General features: G+C 40.0%; 1 protein-coding gene across 8 annotated transcripts in view; it reads right to left on the minus strand.

Moving 5' to 3' along the window:
• Nucleotides 1–22,787, minus strand: part of TGFBR3 (transforming growth factor beta receptor 3) — a 185,598-nt gene that overhangs the window by 95,816 nt on the left and 66,995 nt on the right. For all 8 annotated transcript variants that reach the window (XM_032772983.2, XM_032772986.2, XM_032772984.2 and 5 more), the window contains exon 3: nt 4,307–4,491. In XM_032772983.2, the coding sequence (XP_032628874.1) occupies nt 4,307–4,491 (185 nt within the window). The remainder of the gene's footprint in view (nt 1–4,306; nt 4,492–22,787) is intronic.

Here is a 22,787-nt window from a genome sequence, read left to right on the forward strand (position 1 = left end):
CTGTAGTTTAATCTATAAGGGGATGGCGTTAGATTAAGGGGTTCATTTTCAAAAGGACCTTTACCAGCCCTCCACTTGTATCAGCATAAAACAACATGCAACCATACACATGCCCCCCTTTAGCACACCTGCAGGCACTTGAAACAGTCTAAATCTTGGGTGCAAACAGATGTTAGACTATTGTTTAAGTGTACACACTGGTATTTGCATCTCTTCAGGGTGTGAAAACTTTGCAAATAACATATTCAACTTGAAGTCTGAAAATGTATCCCTAAAGGTGTATCCAAGTTTTCTTTTGAAAACAGCTGAGATTAGTAGAGTGGAAAATCCACCACTCATGCAGAAGAATGGATTAGATGACCCAGGATTCCATTCTAATCCCCATCATCCAAAACTCTATAGTACTAAAAACAAATTACTTTGATGGAGAATGAAGAATAATCTGTCATCATGAAGTTCTACAAGAATAACTGTGAAAAATGTTGGTTCAGGATACGTTGCCAAGGTCTTATGGTAGGAATAGTTTATCAGATGGTCTATGTTTCAGTTTGTCCAGACCTAGATGAATTAGAGTCTCTTCTGTTCCTAATTTTACAACTTCTAAAGAGTCAAAGCTGGATCTTTTAGGAGTATCTCTTATAAATTTGGGCTACGATAATTTCCCAATCACATGAAGCAGCCATTACACAATGGGAGAACTTATCATAGCCCAAATTTACTAGAGATATTTCAAAAAGATCCAGTTTTGAATTTTTAGAAGCAGTAAAGCTGGGAAAAAAGAAACACTAATTCAGCAAGGTCTGGACAAACCTGCCACTTTACTGTAGGTACTGCATCTTCAGATTATTGAGGAAGAGGATGTAAGTGAAAACAATGGTGAATGTATTGCCAGGAATTCTGATTTAAATTCTAAGTATTCACATGAGATTAATTTTGTATCTCTTTCCCTTTAGCTATTTTGATCATTAACTGGGTGATGAAGAAACTCAGGACAGTTTAAACCAACAATTAGTAGTAAGAGAATCTGCCACTAAGATTGTGTTACACCTTTATATAAACAGTGTTCTTCATCTTTGAAGAAATTTATTTATAATTTTATCTCTATGTATATTTCTCTGGTGCTAATCTCTGCACAGTGCCTTTACAAACATCAGTTAATTCTCCCAACAGCTCACAATAGGCAAAGATTATCCTCTTTTTACAGATGGAGAAGTTGAGGCTGAGAGGCTGCCCAAAGCTAAAGAGAAAGTTAGTGCTAGAGCTAAAATTAGAGCGCATTAGAACGTGGTTCCCATATTAGTTCTCAGACCAATCAACTCACTCTCTGGTGACTATTTGATCAAATAAACCAAAAAAGGCTCACATTTTCCATGCCAAAGCCAATATTCACACTCATGTCTGTCTATTACATATCCTGTATTCAACTTTCCATGATAAAATATGGCAAAACTGAAATGTTAGGGCACAGAACATAAAACACTAATGGCTGAAAAAGACTGAAGTTCAGTATCAGAATGGTCATTTGAAGAAAATGCCTTGATATTTTCAGAAAACGAGATGCCACTCAAATAGTTACAAAATTAATGAAGTGAAATGGAAATACAGGAAAGCAAATAAACCCCTTGAAAACAGCAGCCATGATGCAGCATGTCATCACATGACCTTTTCATTTAGCAGGTTTTAACCTTAACCCGCGTGATCATCAATTTAGTATTGTGCTGGCTGCTGCAAACACTGCAAGTTTTTAAGCCAGCTATTGTTTTCAGTGTAACATGCAAAATAATTCCTATTAACCTTACTGGGAACTTTGTGCATGTGGCCGAGGAAGTCAAGATGCCCCCAAGTACTTAAGATCAAGAGAGCTTGTTTTCTGCATGTTCTAAAGAAGTGTCAATGTAAATTACTTGTGTGTACGTGTGTGTGTATGTGTGTGCACATGTGTGTGCGTGCCTTGTACATTTATGAGTATCATGCCAACTAAAAAAACATGTTTAATGCATCAGTCCTACAGAAGATTTGCTGCAGGGAGGGTGTACGCTCCTCTCAGTAAGTAAGGAATGTCTAACTTAGCAGTACCTGTAATAGGACAAGTTAACAAAACAAAGCAAAACAAAAGAAAACCCACACCACACCTACTCCAAGACTTACATAATTTAAAACATTTTAAGTCCTATATTCCACGTATCAGAACCTCGATAGATCACAGAGTGCATGTGCAATCTGAAAAGAAGGTATTTGCAAACAAAAAGACTCTTTTTATTTCTATAAACATATTGTACTATAAACAAATAAATCTCTGCCTTTGCTATCAGCATTTGCAGGCATCAGGAAACATCCTAAATGGTGAAGTGACCTGACCTAACCTAACATGAGGTGATGGATGCATTTTACTTTTTAAGTCAAAAGGGCACTTAGAGTTGATTTTTACAGTGATGAAAAAGATAACATTTGCTCTGCTTTGTTTTCAGACTCTTATCCTATCAGTAAAATCTGATCTTTCTGAGTTGTTTACACGCTTCTGCTCTCTGCTGCCGCCAGAAAGGCTTTCTCTAGCTTCCTGTTCATTTTCAGAGGAATCATCTCCAAAGGCTATGATTGTGGTCAGGTTGGGAGACAGGGGAAGGAGGTTAAGGGCTGCAGATGTAAAAAATAGTGTATGCCACTACAGCATCAGTGTATCATCTAATACACCAAAGAACACTGGAAAGATAGATATGGACAAACCATTTTGATAAAATAAGCATGTTAGATGTGACATAACCAGCCTCTTTCTGCTAGACAGAAAACATTTAGATCTAAAAGTTAAATATTTATCTGCTATAATTGTATCTATGAGATGTTAAGTGCCGAGTCCTGCAGCCTTTATACTCACGACTTCTACTGAAGAGGTGTGCCTATGCAACAACTGCAGAATCAGGATCATCAAAAAAAAGCTTTCAAATTACAATATGGGCTACATGCCCATATAGTAGAATGTACAGCACCTGTATCTTTGTAGACATTTATACTGCACTCAGAGTAGTCTGTAAATACTTTATGAATTCTAAAAATGCTACCCCAAAGCAGCTCTACTTTTCTTGCCCATCCCTAGCAGGACTGGTATTATATCTTTATTTGTTGCAGGATGGTTAGTCTGAAGCAGATCTCACACATCTGGCTGAGGGCAGCCAGTGAGGATGTCTACTGAAAAGATAATGGATCACCTTTCCATCATAATCTGGAATTTTCAGACTATGCAAACAACAGTTGAAATTTCAGTTGGAACATACAATATACATTCCACTGACACCACAGCCTGGGCTCAGCAGTCACGCTCCCATTGAAGTCAGTGGCAAGATTTCTATTCACTTCAGAGGTGACAGTCTATGACCCTATATATTAGAAATCACTGTACTTTAACATTCTTTTAAGCAGAGACTTAAGATCCTAGGCCTCTAAGCAAGAAATTTTCTCCCACTGGATTTGCTTCTTTTTCTAATGCTACCAATTCAGTTATTTGTATAAATAAATGCTGCTTTCACAGGCAGCAGTAGTGGTTTGGGGTTTCTTTTGCTTTGTTTTTTGATGTTGTTGTTGGTTTTTTGGGGGTGTAGTGTTGTAAGTACAAGAGTTAGGGAGCTGAGCTGTCCTGACATGAAATGTTTTCTTTCCACTTCAGCAGTCTGTTTTGATGTGTTTTCAGAGTAAACAACAGTACTGCACAAGTTAACATCAAGAGTTTTCTGCTGCTGCTGCTTTCATAGCAGCTAGAACAAAAGTTCTCTCCAATACATCTGAGTGAAGCCTACATAAATAAGTAATTGCACTGTGCTTAAAGAACTACTATAGTCAGCAATAGTTGCTATCTGAACTACATTCCTTAGCAGTTAAGAATTAAAGATGTATTACAAGGGTAAAAGAATCTGAATTTAAGTATTTGTTTCCAGAGACCATGGCAAGGATCTGAAAGTATGTGTGATAATTTACAACACATTTTGGTAAATGATCTAGTGCTGAAGATGGGCAATTCAATACAGGCCTCCTCTAGATGAAAATCTGTTTCTTATTCCTCATTCTATTTTTTGTTAGTGAACTTCTTGCTTGTGAAAACTGTGGATGGAATGACAGCTTGGAACACCAAAGGGATTTGTTCCTATACCAAGCAAAGCATGGACAGACAGCAATAGTGCAAACACCCTACATTTCCTTGTAGTGCTTCTGTTTATGTTTAAGAAATCTCCTTCTTCAGCAAGTTAATGTTAAAAGAAAACCTTTTACAGCTATTTTGGTACTTTCTTGCTTGGAAAGTGCTCAAACTCCGCTTTACCTCTTTTTCATGATGCTCAAGACCTTCCTCTGGATTTCTGAGGTTGAGGATGTGCACCTCCTGCGGCAGGCCCATTGTGCCTCTGCTTGCACAACCAGATAAGACGGTAAAGCTCTCCAGCAAGGCATGAACTGGGTGGGAACTGTTGACAGCCGATAACACACATTCACTCCTAGGCAAAGGACCTGTAAAAGAAATCACAGATACACACCATTCAGAGACAAGAGCCAGAGTAAATGACATCTTTTAAACTAGAATTGTCTTTTTGACTACAAAACCAGTTGGAACACAAACAGAGGCTTCAATTAGTTATCTGCAATATATAACGGAAATAACTTTTTTAGTTATTATAAATAATTTGTTTCAATTACTTTGCTTATTTACTTATTCTGTCATTCCTTTTTGGTGCTAGATCTTTAATTCATTTCTCTGACAATCCTCATTTGAATCATGTATTCCTCTCCTTCCCAAAATTGTAAGAAGTCTACCATACACCAAGAAAATAAGGAAGGAAATAAGGACCAAGAAAGAAAAGAATGAAACAAATAAAAAACGGGGGAGGGGAGGGATTGGTTTGCCTGAGATGCAGATTGTTTGTCTATGTGAAACATCTTTATGACAAAAACAGAAAACATAACTACGCAATCATATATATTCCTTTTAAAGTAGAGTGGCTATATAATGCAAACATAGTTCAAGTGCCCTGCCACATTACTGCAGACATTTATCACATGGCAAACTGAAATTTTGTTTGCCAAGTCTATTTTGAATCTGACAATGATGATCTAAACTGATAACAGCTATCTAGTCCAAAACATAGTCAATGTCCTTTCAAATAATCACTGCCATGCTTTTATGTTGTATTTGAGACAGTGTGATGTGATATAGCAGGATAGCACAACAGTGAGTGTGTATGGAGTAGTTTACATATAAACTATATCTGCAGGAAACTAAAGGAAGACAAATATCTATGAAAATCAGCCTTACTTTTCCAAAACGGTTCAAACACACCATTATAACAACAGATACAGTATGTTTTGATTGCAAAGGTCACCGAATTAGTCCCAGATGCATGCCAGGTCAACTCAAAGATTATACATAGAAAAGACAGGGCACAGGCTTGAAGAATTGTGATATCTCAGCCTGCTACACATTTGCTAGAGGGAGGAAAAAACGGTTTCCATTGAACAAACTTTGAAATGAAAAAAAATTTTTCTTCCCCCCAACAGAAACATTTTGCAGATTTTTGTATATGGTTCATAAGCAGTTACATATCACTAAAGATCATCAGACTCAAACTGTATAATCAGCAAGTACATATTTTTTTAATTCTTGTTTTAGCATTGACCCATAGTTTGCTTATTAAATAAAAAGTAAGGTCCACAACTGATCATTTTAAAAGAAACTATCCAACTCTCAAACAGACTTTTTCTAAGGGAAGCAAAGGTGTTGAGAACAATGAGATTTTTGCAATGTCTTAGGTCCTGTCCCGTGAAAGGGGCTGTTTCTATTCTGGTGCATACTACAAGTCCTGCCAGCTCCCAGAGGACAGGCCTGCTTTTTAAAGGCATTGCTTGAGGCATGATTTACACCTGCCCAGACATGGAGTGCAAAGGATGAGCAAACAGCACACTCTCAACATGAGAAGTTTGGCAACAGCACTGACTGAACACTGAAAGGGTGGGAGACTTTGAATATATTTTTTAAGCATGAACAAATGATACAGCCATGTAAAATAAAAATACAGTCCTCAAGCAATGATATATACTATACTATAAGAAAGCCTAATAAGAATGTTGTTTCTTTTATTGCTTTAAAAAAGTAGTTATCAGTAACAATAATACAATTGATAAATCGGTATATTATTATTATTACTGTACAGGTATAACAATAGTCCCTTGGAGCCCCATTCATGGACCAGGACTGGACTGTGCAAGGCACTGTACAAACACAGTGCAATAAGACAGTGCCCGTCCCAATCAGTCCTGCAGCTAAACGAGTTATTATATGAGCTTGTAGCAGGGTGCTTACCCTGCTCCTGCCCTGAAGGACTTAAAACAGCCCTGGGGGAAGGTTGTGGCTGGGAGCTACATAGCTGGGCTGATTGGGAAGGTAGGTTCAGCTGTGGCCAAGCCCCAATCAGGCCCAGCTGGTCCCTATAAAAGGCTGTGAGCCAGAAGCCCAAACAGTCTCTCTCTAACTGTAAAGGGAGAAGGGCCTGGCTGCAGGGAGCTAGACACAAGGTACCTGAGTGAAGCAGGGCTGGGGAGCTCTAGCCTGGAAAGCTGCAGCCTAGCATTGGGATAACAGGTACTGGGGGTTGCAGAGGGCAGCCCAGGGATAGACCAAGGCAGCAGGTCCAAACCCTCCTTGCCAGTGATGAGTAGGCTGATACTGCAGTCTGCCCCCAGGCGCAGCGGGCTAGATGATGACTGGCAGTAGCCATATACTGAGGCAAGGTGGGGATAGTGGGTGGGAGTTCCCCGAGGAAGGGAGACCCTAAGACTGAGGGGATTATTGCTAGGGAGCAGCACCCCAGGTAAAAGGGCACCCGGTCCTGGGAGGGACATGGGGCCAGAGGACAGGCGAATCACTGGCCTGCAGAGGGCGCTCCAGAGCGGGAACAAGCTAACTCCCAGGAGTCACCAGCAGGAGGCGCTGCAGGGGTGAGTCTACAGAGCTGCACAATATTCCCAAATGCCATGCCAGATACTTGGGTAAGGGAATGAAAGAAGGATTAAGGAATGGTCATCCACTTGAGCTCCTTTTTGCTGGCCAATTTACTGAATGGATTTGGGGTCTGTCACCCAGCCTCTCTTCCAACTGCAGAAGCAATGCAACAGTAGAACAATTCATTCATAAGAGGCTCAAGAAAAATACAGGGCAACTCAGCAACCTCTACCTAAAGCACTGTCAGGTGCTCATCTGAGCCAGCATTTGCATCACGGGCAGGCAGGCTAAGTGAAGGGTGCACATCAAAAAGTTCTTGGAAGAAGGCAGGAAGAAGTGAAGTTCATGAAGCAATGTTGACAAAAGTGTGCACTTTTCTTAGTGATCTTCCTCTAGAATATCAACTATCTGCTTTCCAATAGGATATTTCTGAGCTTCCTAATTAATTTCTAAAAATATCCACCCATCCCTCCCTCCATCGTACAGCCTGGTCTTTACTTCTGTAACAACAACGTGCATTTGTTTTGGGTGCTACACCAAGCTTTCTAGGGTTCTCAGTTTCTCAGGAACAGCAATTCCTTCTGATTTGGCAACACTGGAAATCACATGAACAGAGAACTGTGCAATGACTGGCGTGAGTTTGCAAATCTACAACCAATATTCCATGGAAATTGTTAAGGTTTTCATATAGTTCCATATATTTTCATCAGCTCTGAATATGACTTGAAGCAATTCTTTCTAGCACTGCATACAGGGTGCCTCTTCTCATAAAAGAAGTCCTGTTAGCCCTGCAACCCTGTCTATATAGCAATGGTTCCCAGTGTGGTGCCCGTGGGTACTATGGCGCCCGCCAGGGCATTTATGTGCACCCGTCTAGTGTCCATCAGGGGAGAGAAGCTGGGGCCCCACCCCTGCTGGGGACAGAACTCTGGGGCTGCAAGCTGCGGGCGCCAGTGTTCTCTGTCCTCCCGGCTTCTCTCCGCACTGCCCAGAACTGGCACCAAAAAAACCTAAAACAAAACAAACCACTCCGACTCCACAGAATGGACAGAATGCCGCCCCATAGCATGTGCTGCCCCAGGCATGTGCTTGCTCCACTAGTGCCTGGAGCCAGCTCTGTATGTGAGTAATTGTTGGCGCCTGCCACACTCTTCTGAAAACATGAATGTGCTACTGGTCACAAAAAGGTTGGGGACCACTGCTATATAGGGTCTTATACGCGTTCATCACCGTATTCAACATGTACAATTTATAATGCTGGAAAACCAAACAGATTAATTACAAAAATAAAAAATAAACTCCCTCTGTGATACCACTAATCATTTTATTTATCTTCTCCAGCACAGCCTGCTCATAGCTGAAGCCTTATATAAAACCACAGCCTCATCCTGCCTCAGCTTTACTTCTCTGTTTTGCCATGCACAAGCTTTAGATCCACTTCTGCCAGTCTTCTCACTACATGCCCACATCCTGTCCTTCCCTTTTCTACTTCAGTGTCATCAACTATGCCAACACACCACCCATACTTGATATTATCACTGTTTAACAGAATACAGATTTACCCCTATTGAGACTATGTATTTTAAGTTGAGCTTGTACTCACCTGTCTTGCTATTGTACTACATGTTCCATTTCTTTAACAGTTTTCTTATTTAATAAAAATCCCAGCTTGTATTGCAACTAAAGATTAATTAGTTAACGTTTTAAAGCCCTCTGTCGATGAAAACCAGGTTAAGTAATCTCATTATAACTGATATATACTCCTATGTAGCACAACATATTTCAGGGTTACAACTGTTGGAGAATTGTATTAAACATTTTTTCCACTTTCAATAAATGGCAATTTTTTTAAAAAAGGCCCTTAATATAGATCCAATTCTGTTTGATACTAACATCTGGAATTTATTCAACTTCATTTAAGCACTCGTTTCCTATATCACCCAAACTCCTAATGAGTAACGTGTGTTCTGTTGTAATAAAAACAGTAGAGATGGGGTGGGGGCAATATTATAACCCAAAACCAACTCATAACTATGGTGGATTTGATTCAAATAATAATATAGGGTAATATAGTTTATTATATTTCCATAGGGACTTCTGCAGCTCTGTCAGAAGAAACGCGTGACCAACTCCTGCAAACTGTGTGAATCTGCATGGCAGGCTCCAAAGCATGTTAACATTGTTCCATAGGAATCCCAAAAGGCCCTGCAGGAGCCTGCAAACTGCAACAACAGAATCCAACACTTCTTAGAGGAACGCACAGATTTAATCTAATTGATTTTCATATGGGGAACGTTCCATATTTGGGCATTTTGCATAAAGGCAAAAGTTTCAAAACATCTGGAAACAGCAAAATCCAAAAACACCAGGGATCTCTGAGCTGTTAATTTTGAAGTAATGTAAATTACTATAGACCAGCTCTGTAGGCCTTTGGGAATCTAGCTAGACTTCACCACTTTTAATATCTAGACTTCACATACTTTTGCTGGTAAGACAATCCCAAATGGGCCTAAATGTCCAAACAGGAACCAAATATGCCCAGGCGACAAACTTGTACAAAGAAGTGGCTTGGGTGTGTGTGTGGTAATTTAGTGGCACTTTTTATTGGTTTGTAGCATGATGAATGGAACTAGACAAAGAGGGTCAGGTTCCAGGAGAGACTTAGTTTGATGTGTCACTAGGGGGTTCAGGAATGCAAGAATAGGCCAAGCTCCTATCTCCCCTTCTGTAGAGCCTCAACATGAAACACTGACCACTCTGGATACTCAATAAAGATCTTTCATATACTTCTGCAGCACCACTTATTACTAATGAAAAATAGCCAGTGCAGGGGGCGGAGACATAGACACACCATTCCACAGACAGCTCAGAAAGGGACTGTATTCTCCTATACGTTCTCCTTTGATCAAGGACTTTTTACTGAAAAAGCACATTTATCTGAGCATTTACACTGTACTAATATGCCAGAGAGAGATCCAAAGCAAAGAAACTGGTAAAGGCCTCAGTACTTCAACTCTTTCAAAGAGAAAATATTAAACTTCCACTTGCCTTTCTTGTATGTAAACTATTCTATGCTATGAATAGACCACCCTATGTGACCCATCCTGGGAAACTAGAGCCTTTGGATTGCTTTGCTTATGCCACATCAAAATTACACACAACAAATTTTAAAGAAATGTCACTAAACTGATAATCAAGTGAGAAAAAGCAAGTAGCAAAGTGAAAATGGGAATATCTAGGTGAGGTAAGGGGATAAAAAAACATCCAATATCCCCTAGAACCCAGAATTTCTCTTAGGAACCCAACATCTAAGATCACTCAACTTCAACAAGGAAAGAAAAGTGTTAAAGAATTAGTAACAATAAGAAAGAAAAAAGAGAGAGAGAGAGGAAAAAAAAGAACCTTCACTCAAATAAAAAAATTATACTGAATTTAAGAGAATTATTCCCATATGGCACCTCTTAGAAGGAACCCAGTACTGTGATACAAATATGACTTACTATCAGGACAAATGAGATTTCTTTGAAGATTTATGAGTTTTCTGCTGATGGTAATGGCACAGTTCCCATTGCCTCATATGGTAATCTGTTGGCATGGACTGTGCTCTGAAGTGCCTGGATAGTAAAAACCCAAGAAACTGTCAAAGTAAGAATTACACCACAAGTTATTGTTTTTAAGAGTATCTGTTTGAGTGAAGGAACAGGAGTAACAGCAAGAGGAAGGCAGCTAGGTAGTCTCTGGATAAGGGAAAGTCAAATAACTGTGTCAAGTTAGTGTATGCACTCAAACATATTAGATTACAGGCCACATGAAATGGTAAATTCTAGATATCTGTTACTGCATATTGCTAATTATATTAGGAAAGAAATTTTACCTATGTTAGTGATAATTAGCAATACCTACAATTAGCCATCTCATTTAAGAGATAGGGAGGCGTGTTAAAATTGTATTTACAAGTGAGTAGGAGATATCCATTCACTGTTACATATTCCTCCGGGACAAAGAAGTGCACCATCAGCCATCTTTTCGAGAAGGAGCAAGCAAATGAGAGGGGAAATCTACATTCACTAACACATGGGCAGGCAGACAGTCTCTCATCCTTAACTTAGGACCCACCTGAACACCAGAGTTTTTAGATTTAAACCAGAACCTTTGAGGATCCAGTACCATTTGGTTCAGGTAAAAAGCAAGTTCTGGATGCTCTAAAACTTATCTTACTCCTTAGCAGTAGAACAAGTATTACTTTCATACAAATAATCTTAATTGTTTACATAGCTTCTACAGCTAAATGGATGTTTGTGCTATATTATATCAAACTGACAATTTACTGAAAACAAATTACATTTCTTTTTGCAATAAATCAAAAATATTTCATGCAACTCAACATTTTTTTGAGAAAAGAGAGGGAAAAGAGAATGATTTTATGGTATCAAATAACTGTTGTTTCTTCTGTTCTAAATTGTGATATTTTCTCTTTTTTGCCATTCTGATGTGCATGTCGAGCAAAAAATAAACCAACAAACCAGAGAGACTTTCAGAAATGCTCAGCACTGGCCTAACTCCATTCCAATTGACATCAGTGGCAATACTGCCATAGATGTCAGAGGGTGCATAGTTAAACCAACAATGAACACTTTTGAAAAACCTGCCCTGAAAGTGTTAAGGGATTATTGTGAGGATGCTCTCTCAAATATCGCAATATATTTCCACTGCCATTATCATGGATTAAATCCTGAACTCAAATCTCACATGTAGGCCCAGTAAAGGTGTCAGAGTAGGCCCAGAGTAGGCTTCAACCTATGAAGGAGACAACTTGATTTCTACAAGACTACTTATGGATGTAAATTAAGCAGGATTTTGTCCCAGGAGTTGCTCTACAACAGTAGTTCTCAACCAGGGTACATGTACCCTGGGAGGGGAGATGGGAGCAAGGGACACAGAGGTCTTCCAGGGGTTATGGCATTATGCCCCATATTCTTCATAGTAATATTATGATGTATTTTGTGCAAGATAAGGCACTGATTTACTGAATATGATTACCTTATTTGTATGCATGTATCATTTTGGTATCTGAAGTTAGGAATATTGTCTATGCATCTCTTACAAATGTGTTTACACTTGGGGAATGCCCACTAGTCAGAATACAATCATTCTAGATGGCTGGTTGGGAACGGACATTAGGGAGAACCATAGGTCTTAGAAGATGCTAATCTCCCACTGGGGGTGCCTTCCTGAGAAGCCTTCCTAGAGATGCTGCAAACAGCCTCTGAGTCATGGCTGTGATGGCCCTATAGGGACATATGACTAAGTCAGCAGGTACTGGACTCCACAATACTGCTACTGTTTTTCCCACTAACGGGACGGAGGAATCAAACTGGGAGACAAAGGATTCCCCCCATATGCTAAAGCTATTTAAGGCAGGGGAGTGACATCATTGTGGTTCGTTCCTCAGTGACTCCCTACCCAAGAAAGAAGACTGCTTGAAACACCTGAGAAACAAGAAGACTGAACTGGGAGGGGCTGAATCCAGGCTAGAGGGTTGCCTACCCTGTGAAAAGAATAACTGAAGTTTTAAGCTGTAAGGAAGTGCAGCTTGCCTTCAAGAATCTCTGCAATCTGCCTAAAACAAAATTTAGTGTGAGAATTTGCTACTTATAACCAATTTCTTTAGTATATTAAGCTTAGATTGCATGTTGTTTTATTTGCGTGGTAATCTGCTTTGATCTATTTGCTTTCCCTTATAAATCACTTAAAATCTATCTTTTGCAGTTAAACAAAACAAAACAAGTTTATTAAGACCAATGTGTGAGAAACATTACTGAGGAGCAAAAGCTTTTGCATATCTTCCTCCACACTGAGGGAAGGGGCGAATTTCATGAGCTTAAGCTGTACAGATCTCTGTGCAGTGCAAGACAGTACAATTTTGGGTTTACCCTCCACAGTGGGTTGTGTACTTGAGTACTGGGCAGTTCCTTAGCTGAGCCTTCCCACGCAGAGCTGATTTCAGCATCTCTGTGCTTCTGCAGCTGGGTGTGTGTGTATTGGTAAAGTGCAGTCTTAAGTCTGAGGGAGGGCTTGCCAGACTGCAGAGAAGTACAATGTAAAGGGAACCCAGGCTGGTGGGTCAGGAAGGCTCAGTGGTATCCCAGTTCCAAGTGGCACCCAGGGGCTACGGGGGGCATCACAGGGGTACATCAACTTACCTAGATATTTGCCTAGTTTTACAACAGACTACATAAAAAGCACTAGCAAACTCAGTACAAACTAAAATGTCATACAATTACTTCTTTATACTGCTCTATATACACTATACATTGAAACGTAAGTACAATATTTATATTCCAGTTGATTTATTTTATAATTATATGGTAAAAATGAGAAAGTAAAGCAATTTTTCAGTACTAGCAGGCTGTGACACCTTTGCATTTTTAGATCTGATTTTGTAAGCTTAAGTGAGGTGAAACTTGGGTCTATGCAGGACTCCTGAAAGGGGTACAGGAGTCTGGAAAGGTTGAGAGCCACTGCTGTACAAAACTAAAGCTTTTCACTTGTATTTGTTCTCTGATTTGAATATTATACATTCAATTCACCTCACACATTAAATTAGTGTCAGTGAATTTGGGCCAGATCCTATTTTATTTGAAGTCAAAACACACATGACGCAGGATTGCAGTTGAGCAACATTTCTGGAAGCACATGTAGCATGTCTTTCCAGAGAGGAAAGATGAGTAGGACACTAATAACTATTGATGTAAAGCAAGGAGGCAAACTCTGAGACACACGTACCACAGGCGATGTAAAGGAGCTGCACCAAACATTGGGCAGTATACGACCTATAGTGTAAAACCACAAAGGGCAGGTGGGTAGAAATAAGCAACTAGTAGGGACAGCTGTATTTGTTTACTGTAATACTGAAACCATCTGAAGGCAGAAGATTCAGAAGTTTGACTGTTTCTCAAATGTTACTGGTTTCATACTTTGCATAGAATAGATGGGAGGAAAAGAATGAGGGGGTGGAAAAATGCAATGAGAAAATGATGTGCAAAGAAAATCAAATACAGAAAGAGTGTGAAAAAGGGGGAGAAAAAAACCAACCATTCTATTGAAATAATAAAGGGCATAGATATCGTATGCAAGTCTACATATACTGCTCTTAAGGGACCTTAACTTTCTGAGGTTCTTTTATTGCCAACATTTAGCATAAGATTACCTTCAGCTAGAAAAGTGTATTTTCGGCAGTGGTTCTTTTGAACTGAATTACTCCGAGGCAAGGGAGAAGTGTAGAATTAAAAGGGAAAAGTTCACAGACTCAGACCAGTTTTGTCAACTCAAACCTCACTATGCAACACCACCTAATCTCTGCAAAGAAGTGAATTTGGCCTTTATATTATCTTCCCATTGGTGTATTTATGCAATAGCATATTAAGATACATGCCAATCTCTGATTTGTTTTCAGGTTGTTCAGCAATCCTGCATGCAACCAGAGTACCAATGAATGCACTCCTCATCCCAATATTATCACCCTTATTAATTCCTATTCTGTACTATGATCAATTCTATCCCAGAGTATTTGCATGCAATGCCCAATCCACTCTGCTGCTTTCACATTGCATTGCAAGTCAAATGTAAGTTCAACCAAGATACTATTTTCCTCCTTTATTTTCTGTAGTGTTTTTAGAGGATTTTTACCATGTACAGCATAAGTATCTGACTTCTCCCACCTGCCCATTCGGAATCATCCTAGCCTCCTGCAGAAGTTGTGTGCTGTTCTCTTGTTGGATTGTAACTATGTACAGCACAATCCAACATCTGATTTTCTCCCTGCGAAGAGGGATTTTTGATGCCTCTTTTGAAATATTTATTCCCTTCATTCCTGCCTACTGATAAAACCATACGGCCCACTGTCTCTGCCTCAGCAGAAGTGATCTAACCTTCTATACTGCTGCATACTCTGGCATTTTCCCTTAGGCAGGAAATGCAAATTGCCTTTGGAACTAGAAATTTTTCCTTCCACTTTTTAAAAGTAAGTTTCTGCCTCTGTGTGTGTGTTTCTGTGTGCGTGCACACTGCCAAGAAGCAAAACTGAGGTTAGTTAAATTATAAATGGTGTGCTTGGAATACTGCAGGATTAATTTGAAAAAAAGATATCAGATAAAACTCAGATTTTGTTGTAAGGTATGGTTACTAATGAAGGAGTAAATTACAAATAAAGGAGTAATTTTATGAATAAGATGACCAGGTCAAATTAGTTCCTGATTATACATTGAAGTCCAGTTCAATATCTGCTGAAGCAGAGGAAAGTTAGCCAATGTAAACAATATACTGTAAACCAAGTTTAGCAAGAGACTACAGTTGTTTAAGTACATAGTAATTTGATTAAACAAAACACAGGGAATGAATGAGAAACCTGTTCAGCTCAACATCTGCTGAGCACAACTTCATGACAGTATTACAAATACAGCATTACCCTAGAAAACAAACATCTGTACCTGGAAAAAAAAGTCCAAGCAGATGTACTGTATGTTTTATTAAAGTGCCGTACTAAATTTTATGCAATGTTTTTTATACTTATTTTATGATCAAAAATTGTCAAAATTCAAATTTCTGCTTTTCTGGATTTTGCAGTAACATGCTGTTAACGGGGAACTTTTCCCCTAGTACTTTTCCATCTCCAAATAATACTCTTCCTTCCAAGCAAGCTTTCAGGAAACATTCAGGAATTCATCTTTTCTCTGAATAATCAGCATAGTCCAAATGGATTGTTTTTCATTTAAATAATCCTAACATGCAGAGCTTTTGTTTTGAATGCCGGTGAACTAAAGACACAATAGTTTGTGTTACAGACTTCATCACTGAAAATATTCATACTAAGCTTTTGTGTTGTGGATCAGCGAAGTTTCCAGTGACCAAATTTTCAGTTAGGTTATTCTACTGTGCATACCTATGCTCTCCCTACAGTACTAAGTGCATCTAATATTCTCTTTCTAACCTAAACTGTTATTTAGTGTTGCTGTCTCCTATTAACCATAGCCCATACTAGACATGGATGCATTTCAGTGATGGCTGACTTCCAGATGTATAAAGATTGTAAAACACTATGAGATTCGGTCACATGGAAGTCTATGTAAAAATAGGATATGGCTGTTATTTGAACAGGGATTAATAGGGGAAACAAAATGTAATATTCTCTCTTGACATTTTTATTAGTAATCAATCAAGATGAGTTTAAATCCATGGCTACTGTAAGAAGAAGAAATGAACAAATTTAGAACTACTGCATTATTTCATTTCATTATTTCAAGCTGTGGCTAACTTTAAAAATGCTTTGTGTTGTGAAATGGTTCCTTTCCCCAGAGATAGCTCATAATTGTCTTGGATTTTAACCTTCTTTACTGTAGAAAGGATAGGAAGTTGCATGGAAACAATGAATGGAAGTGCATTTTTTTTTTTTTTTATCAAACAAGGGCAGGAAGCATTCAGCTGGCTTTACATTAGAATTCCATATTGGGGCCAGAGAAAAAAAATAAACCATGTTGTTTTTTTTAAAAATCCTATTTAGATTCAAAACCATTGTATTTTTAATAGATTGCTATTGAAACTTCACAAACCAACCTACCCACATTACTGCTGTTATTGTATTGCTGAAAATGAGTCATAATAAACTTTTGGTAAATTAAAGACAAAAAGTAATGAAATTCCAAGCCAACTTAAGGCCAATTTGATGAGGTGAAGACAGCACTATATTTGTTTTTATATCCAAATAGACAGGAATTCATAAGGCAGTAAACAACACACACGCACGACTTCAACATCTACGTTAGGAGTTTCACAGAAGCCAATGTCCTCTGATTTTTCCTTTCCTTTAAAGGAAAAGGTTACTTATTTAAACTGAGAATAAACAGATCTCAAATCTGTCTATATGACTTATACAGCCCCTATCACTGTAGTATCCGAGTGCCTTACAATCTTCAATCTCCTAACAGCACTACAGAATAGGGAAGTCCTTGGATTCCCATTATACAGATGGGGATTGAGGCAAAAAGACACTAATGGCAAAATTTTCAAAAGCACCTATGTGCCTTAAGATATATCCCGTTTCCAAAAAAAGTCCTGTTGATTTTCAAGGTCACACAGGAAATCTGCAGTAGTGCAACGAATCAAACTCAAGTCTCCCAAATCCCAGGTTAGCACCCTAAACACTATACCATCCTTTCTGGGGATATTCCATGGAGAGGAACTGCCCTACTGGAGCAGGCTAGCGTTCTATCTAGTTTGGTATCCTGTCTCTGGCCATGTCAGTACATGTAGATAAACATACCAAAGCATGCAAAAACTTCATGCCAATGATAATGCAATTAGTTACTATAATATCAAGATTATATATGCCACACTTATTAATTCCTTGGAGTCTTTTTAAAAGACTAGATGATTGAAAAAAGGATGACAGGAGAGATTTTTCAAAGGCACAAATGGCATTTAAGACACCTAACTTCCAGCTGAAAGTCAATGAGAGTCAAACATCTAACTTCCATTTGTGCATTTGAAATTTCCCCCCAACATGTCCACAATTACAAGGTCATTTATTGGTCCCATTAAAAGGGCAGACACAGTGCAGTACAATAGTCTACAGCTGATGTTTTTATACATGTCTGATGTGGATGACCTCAAGGACGCCACCCAAGATTGTAGCTGGCTACTCAAGTTAACCTCTTGTAGCACAGCACACCACACTCATTAGCTACACTTCCCGTCCGGCAATATTTTACAGCTATTGCTCTTGAAGCCAGGCAATTCTACTATAAAGACAGAATTAACCCACACACAGCTACAAACCCATTACTGTGTTAGATTATAGCAGCAGTTCTCAAACTATGGGGTGGTCTCCCAAGGGAGTGCAGGAATGTGTCAAAGGAGGCACGAGTGGTGTTTTTTTTGTTTTTTTTTTTTAAAGAGCTCTGGGTGTCAGCCTTGGGTGGCTGGGACTCAGGCAGAAAAGCCATGCAGATGTGGGAAGACAGCCAGAGCCCCACTGCCCAGGGCTGACAGCTGAAGGTCCGCTGCCCAGCCTTAGGCTCTCCTCTCCTGCCCCTCCATCTATCATTGGGAAGCAGCCTGGGCTCAAGCTTTCCTTCCTCTCTCTTCCCAAATCCCTCACCTGGAAGAGGAAGAAGCCAGCCCTGGGTGTGGGGGGCTCTGCTAACAGCTCAGGCTGCCAGCCCCGGGGTGACAGCAGCAGCACAGAAGTCAAGGTGGCAATGGAGCACTAGTCTACTGTGAGAAGTGATATTAACAAATATCACAGAGCATTTTAATATTGTGTGCTGCAAAGAGCCACTTACAGCTGGCAAGCCTCAATCTGAGTATCATTGATATATACAAACCACTCAAACCTTCTCCCTGTGGTTTATGGCATCACCAGATCCTCACCCAAACTCAGAGGTGGAATTATAACTATATAGTTCAAATTTGTCTGTTTTTAAGTTTTTTATATGGGACAAAACCAGGTTGTCTTTCTCAGACAGGCAGAGGCACTGAGCTCAATGGGATTATATGCATAACTAAGGCAATCAGAATTCAGCTCTATATTTATCCACTTCCTCTTTTCCCTCTATTCTTTCCCTTCCACACTGCTTCCAACCCTCCACTTCATTTGTTTCTTCCCACCAACTCTTCCCTCTTCATCAAATGGCTGCTGTGTAGCCCAGTTTGGCTTCAGCTGGGATGGCACCATGTCACGGATTGTCTCGGAACACAAACAGAGCAGTTCTTCTTTGTATGAATTGGGTTGTTTTTACTTCTGCATTAGTGGCAGCTACAGTGGGTATATCTTCACTGCAGCTAAGAGTGAGCCTCCCAGGCTGGGGAAACAGACCCACAGTAGATGGACTCAAGCCAGCATGCTAAAAACAGCAGTGTGGATGTTGTGGCTCAGGCAGAGACTCAGGCTAGCTGAGACCCAGGAGGCTGGGTGGGCTTGAGAGCCCTAGTTGCCACCTGACCCACAGTGTCCATGCTGCTATTTTTAGTGCACTAGCTGGAGCTGAGCAACCATGAGTCTGACTACCCGTGCTGGGAATTACACCTCCCAGCGGCAGAGCAGACATACTCTGTTGGAGCCACTTTGCTCATGCCGGACTAATTTCCTTCTCCAGGGAGGCTGGTAGCAGTGACCCCTGTCCAGACTGGGCTATCACTGAAGTACCTGGGCCATGCCCCAGAAGATGCACATATCCAGGCACTCAAGGAGAGAGGAGGAGCAGGAGACACACGGCTTTTCTTTTCCTTCTTCTTGGCCTTGTCTGCCACAATTCTCTCTGCATGGTTCACAGAAGCTCCAGCCACTGCAGAGCTTCAAGCAAGGACATTAAGTAGGAGACTTTAAATGTACTGTGTTCTCTAAGCCCAGCAGAGCCATGGAGCACAGCTAACAATTAGAAAGTGCCAATTTATTCTGCTAAAAATAATTGGGACATTTTACTTTGAGCTGTATGTCAGGAAGGTCTAATGAACTCATCTCCAGCTGTTGAGGCAGAATGAAACTGACAGGCTCCGAAAAGAGAGTGATTCTCCCCAGTCATGGATAGCTTTGATTCTGCCTCATCCCTGCCCCAAAACGTAAGCAGGCTGAAGACCCACTTTAATGGATGTGGACCTTAGTGTGATGAAGAAAAAAATATGGTTGTCACCCAGGTTTATAGGTCTGGTTAGCAACTTCAGTTTGTCTCAGTAAGTTGCAAGAATGTTACTCCAAAGACAGAATTTGGCCTACTACTGGTAAAGGTCGCATTTACTCTGTGCCACCAAATGCAGACACATAGGTCTCCGAAAAAAGCCAGAAGCCAAGTGGGAGGAAACAGGCTTAGGGGGAAGAGGAGTCCATAACTTACAATGTGCCAGTCCTTTTCTAATTAAAGAAAACAAGATTACAAGTTCAAATGAAGGTTGAATTCCTATAACTGACCCTTTAAGGGTAAGTTCACTATCATTAAATGTTTCATTGCACAAACCTTGAAAACTGATCTTGTTTCCACAGCTTAAGCAAAACAAACCTCCCTCTTCATAATACTTTAAGCTTCAGCCTGGTCTTTTGTTCTGCCAAAGGTAACAAAAGTGATGGCAAATATTTATTTTCTTCTTTCGCTCCTCTTTCACTCAGTCACTGTTACTTAGTAGCTCTGCAATGTAAAGGGACTGCGAAGCTAACCCAGCTGAGTAAGTGCAGCAATGATATTCGCTATGCAAGCTTAAAAGTTTTTCTTGTTTGTTTGGGTTATTTTTGGTTTCCTAGTTATTTTTTAAAATTTAAGAAGGAAGGAGGTGTAAGGCTGAACTCTGTGCCCAGAACTGTGAGGGTACACAGCGGAGAAAGAGGACACAAAGTCCTCTCCAGATCAAAGACTGTATAAGGTGTCCTTGCACTATTCTGAACTCAAGAACTTTGAGTCTAGAACCCTCAGAAGGGATGTGGAGAGAGGGCCTATACCCTCCTATTCACTGGTCAGTGCGGGCAAGCCATTTGTCTGGTTTGAAGCCAGGCAGTCCTGTTTTTAAATGGTTTGTCCTCTGCTCATTACTGAGACAAAACCCCAGATGAGGTTCTGTCTGGTATCACACTTGGGGAACACTACTGCGAAGAGCTCACTGCTCTGCCTGGCTGGTGAGACCGTACCTGCGAGGTCATGCTGGAGGGGGAAGGGCACTCTTCAAAATGGCATCCTCCCTATGGCCTGACCTGGAATGCATGGTCATGCTAGTGGGGGCAGAGTCACTCAGGCAGTAGTGGGCCATGTCATTCCCAGAATGTTTGGTATTCTGGGTGTGCACGAGTGGTCGCCCAAGGCCAATGGCTAAACAGTGACATGCTGTGCTCCCCAAGCTTCATGAGATGTTACACCTGACACTCAGTGCTTCCTAAATCTACTGCTGGGTGGGCGTGGCGCCACATGATCCCCTGCTGTGAATAGCAATTTAAACCCAACAAAGCCCATGGTAGAAGCAACTAATTTAGTAAAGTTTAGTATAGTACTCACTCAGTACCAAAAAAATTCCTTCTGTGTCATACTGAATTCCATTTAATTGGTCTCCATGACTAGTGAACAAAAAACTAAAATCTCCTTTGTGTTCTATGGAAATTTGTTTTGAATCAAACAGTAGCTATTAAAACTTCCAGTGGAGAATGGAGAGCCCAAACACAGCTCTGTAGCAGTGAGCCTGGTGCTATAGACACATAACACCTTTTATAACTTCAGAAAAATAGAATGTGATGAAAGATTTAAATACAAGCTACATTTTTCTTCTCTCCCCGCCTCACTCCCTGCCCTGAAACCACCACAAAAAGTTGCTTTTCTTTTTAATACCCTGGGCCAAATTCTGCTCTCTGGTCACATGTGTACATCCTTAGGTGCAAAGTTACATTGGAGCACAGAGAAAGACAATTTGAGTAGCATTAAATATATGGGCCAAATTCTACAGTAGGGTGAGCAGCTGACTTAATTTAGGCTTATGGAAACATTTATCTTCAGCTATTCCATATGTTCTGGTTATTCCTCAAAAATCTTTCACGATGAATTTGTGTGTGTGTGTGTGTGTGCACACGCACGTGTGTTTTTAATTCCTCTATACCTATAGCTTTTGATCTATTCAATAAATACACATTGTACTGTAAATCATTTGCAGGCTTGGGCGAACAGCGCTAGCATTGGACAATATGTTAATACAGAGCTCCATGAATCTCTGTTTCTGCAAACAGAGTATCAGAGAACATCTTGTAAAACAGAGTAAGGAAGGGCATTTTCTAAAGTCCGGGTGCTGCAATTTTTAAAACATGATTCAAGATATTTATTATCATAAATGAGATTCAATTCCCTGCTTCACGACAAGGTCAGCTACAAAGAGACGTTATGACCTGGGTTTAAACACTCAAGACAAATAATTGCAAAAATAAAAAAGCAAGACCTATTTAAATCTTCAGTCTATTTTTTGTTTACACTAGAAGAACGATTAAAGAATGGGCAACAAACTGTCTTTAAGTTACCATAGTGATATTCCTTCCCCATGCAGTTTACCATTGTGAGCTAGTCCCTGTGGACATCATTTTTAAAACTGCCTGAACACAACAAATGTTGGCCCATGTTCTCCAGCAGAGCCATGAATATTCTGAAGGTCAGAGACAAGCATGGATTATTTTCAATTAGAAAGCCAATTTTGTTGGAAGATATCCAGAAACAAAGTTTGGCCTGGGCTCAGTGTGTTCAAAAGCATACAAACCAGCAAGCATTAAAAAAATCCTCCATTTTGAACTGGTCTGACACCAAGCATACTATTTTAACAGTGAGAAAAAGGAGATGTGATTAGCATGTACTGTACACTCAGTTTCATTCCATCAGTCTATCAACTGAGTCACTCTGCATTTACAAAAACAACGAGGAATCCTTGTGGCACCTTAGAGACTAACAAATTTATTTGGGCATAAGCTTTCGTGGGCTATAACCCACTTCATCAGATGCATGGAGTGCTAACGCGGCTAATTCAATTAAGGTGGAAATGGCCTTTTCTCAACAGTTGACAAGAAGGAGTGTAGGTAATTACTCTGACATCAGACCCTCTGTGAAAACTGGAGATAGGACTAAATCTCCATTTTAAAAGAAATGCAAACTAAAACAAAAGGTGCCTTTAATTAGGCAAAAGAGTGGTAGGTCACACAAAGGATCCCACAAAACAAAGTAAACATTGTTGACAACTGTTGAGAATAAGCCACTTCCACCTTAACTGAATTAGCCTCGTTAGCACTGACTCCCCACTTGGTAAGGCA

Source organism: Chelonoidis abingdonii, chromosome 7 (genome assembly GCF_003597395.2).
Source record: "Chelonoidis abingdonii isolate Lonesome George chromosome 7, CheloAbing_2.0, whole genome shotgun sequence".
In the NCBI taxonomy this organism is placed as follows: domain Eukaryota; kingdom Metazoa; phylum Chordata; order Testudines; family Testudinidae; genus Chelonoidis; species Chelonoidis abingdonii.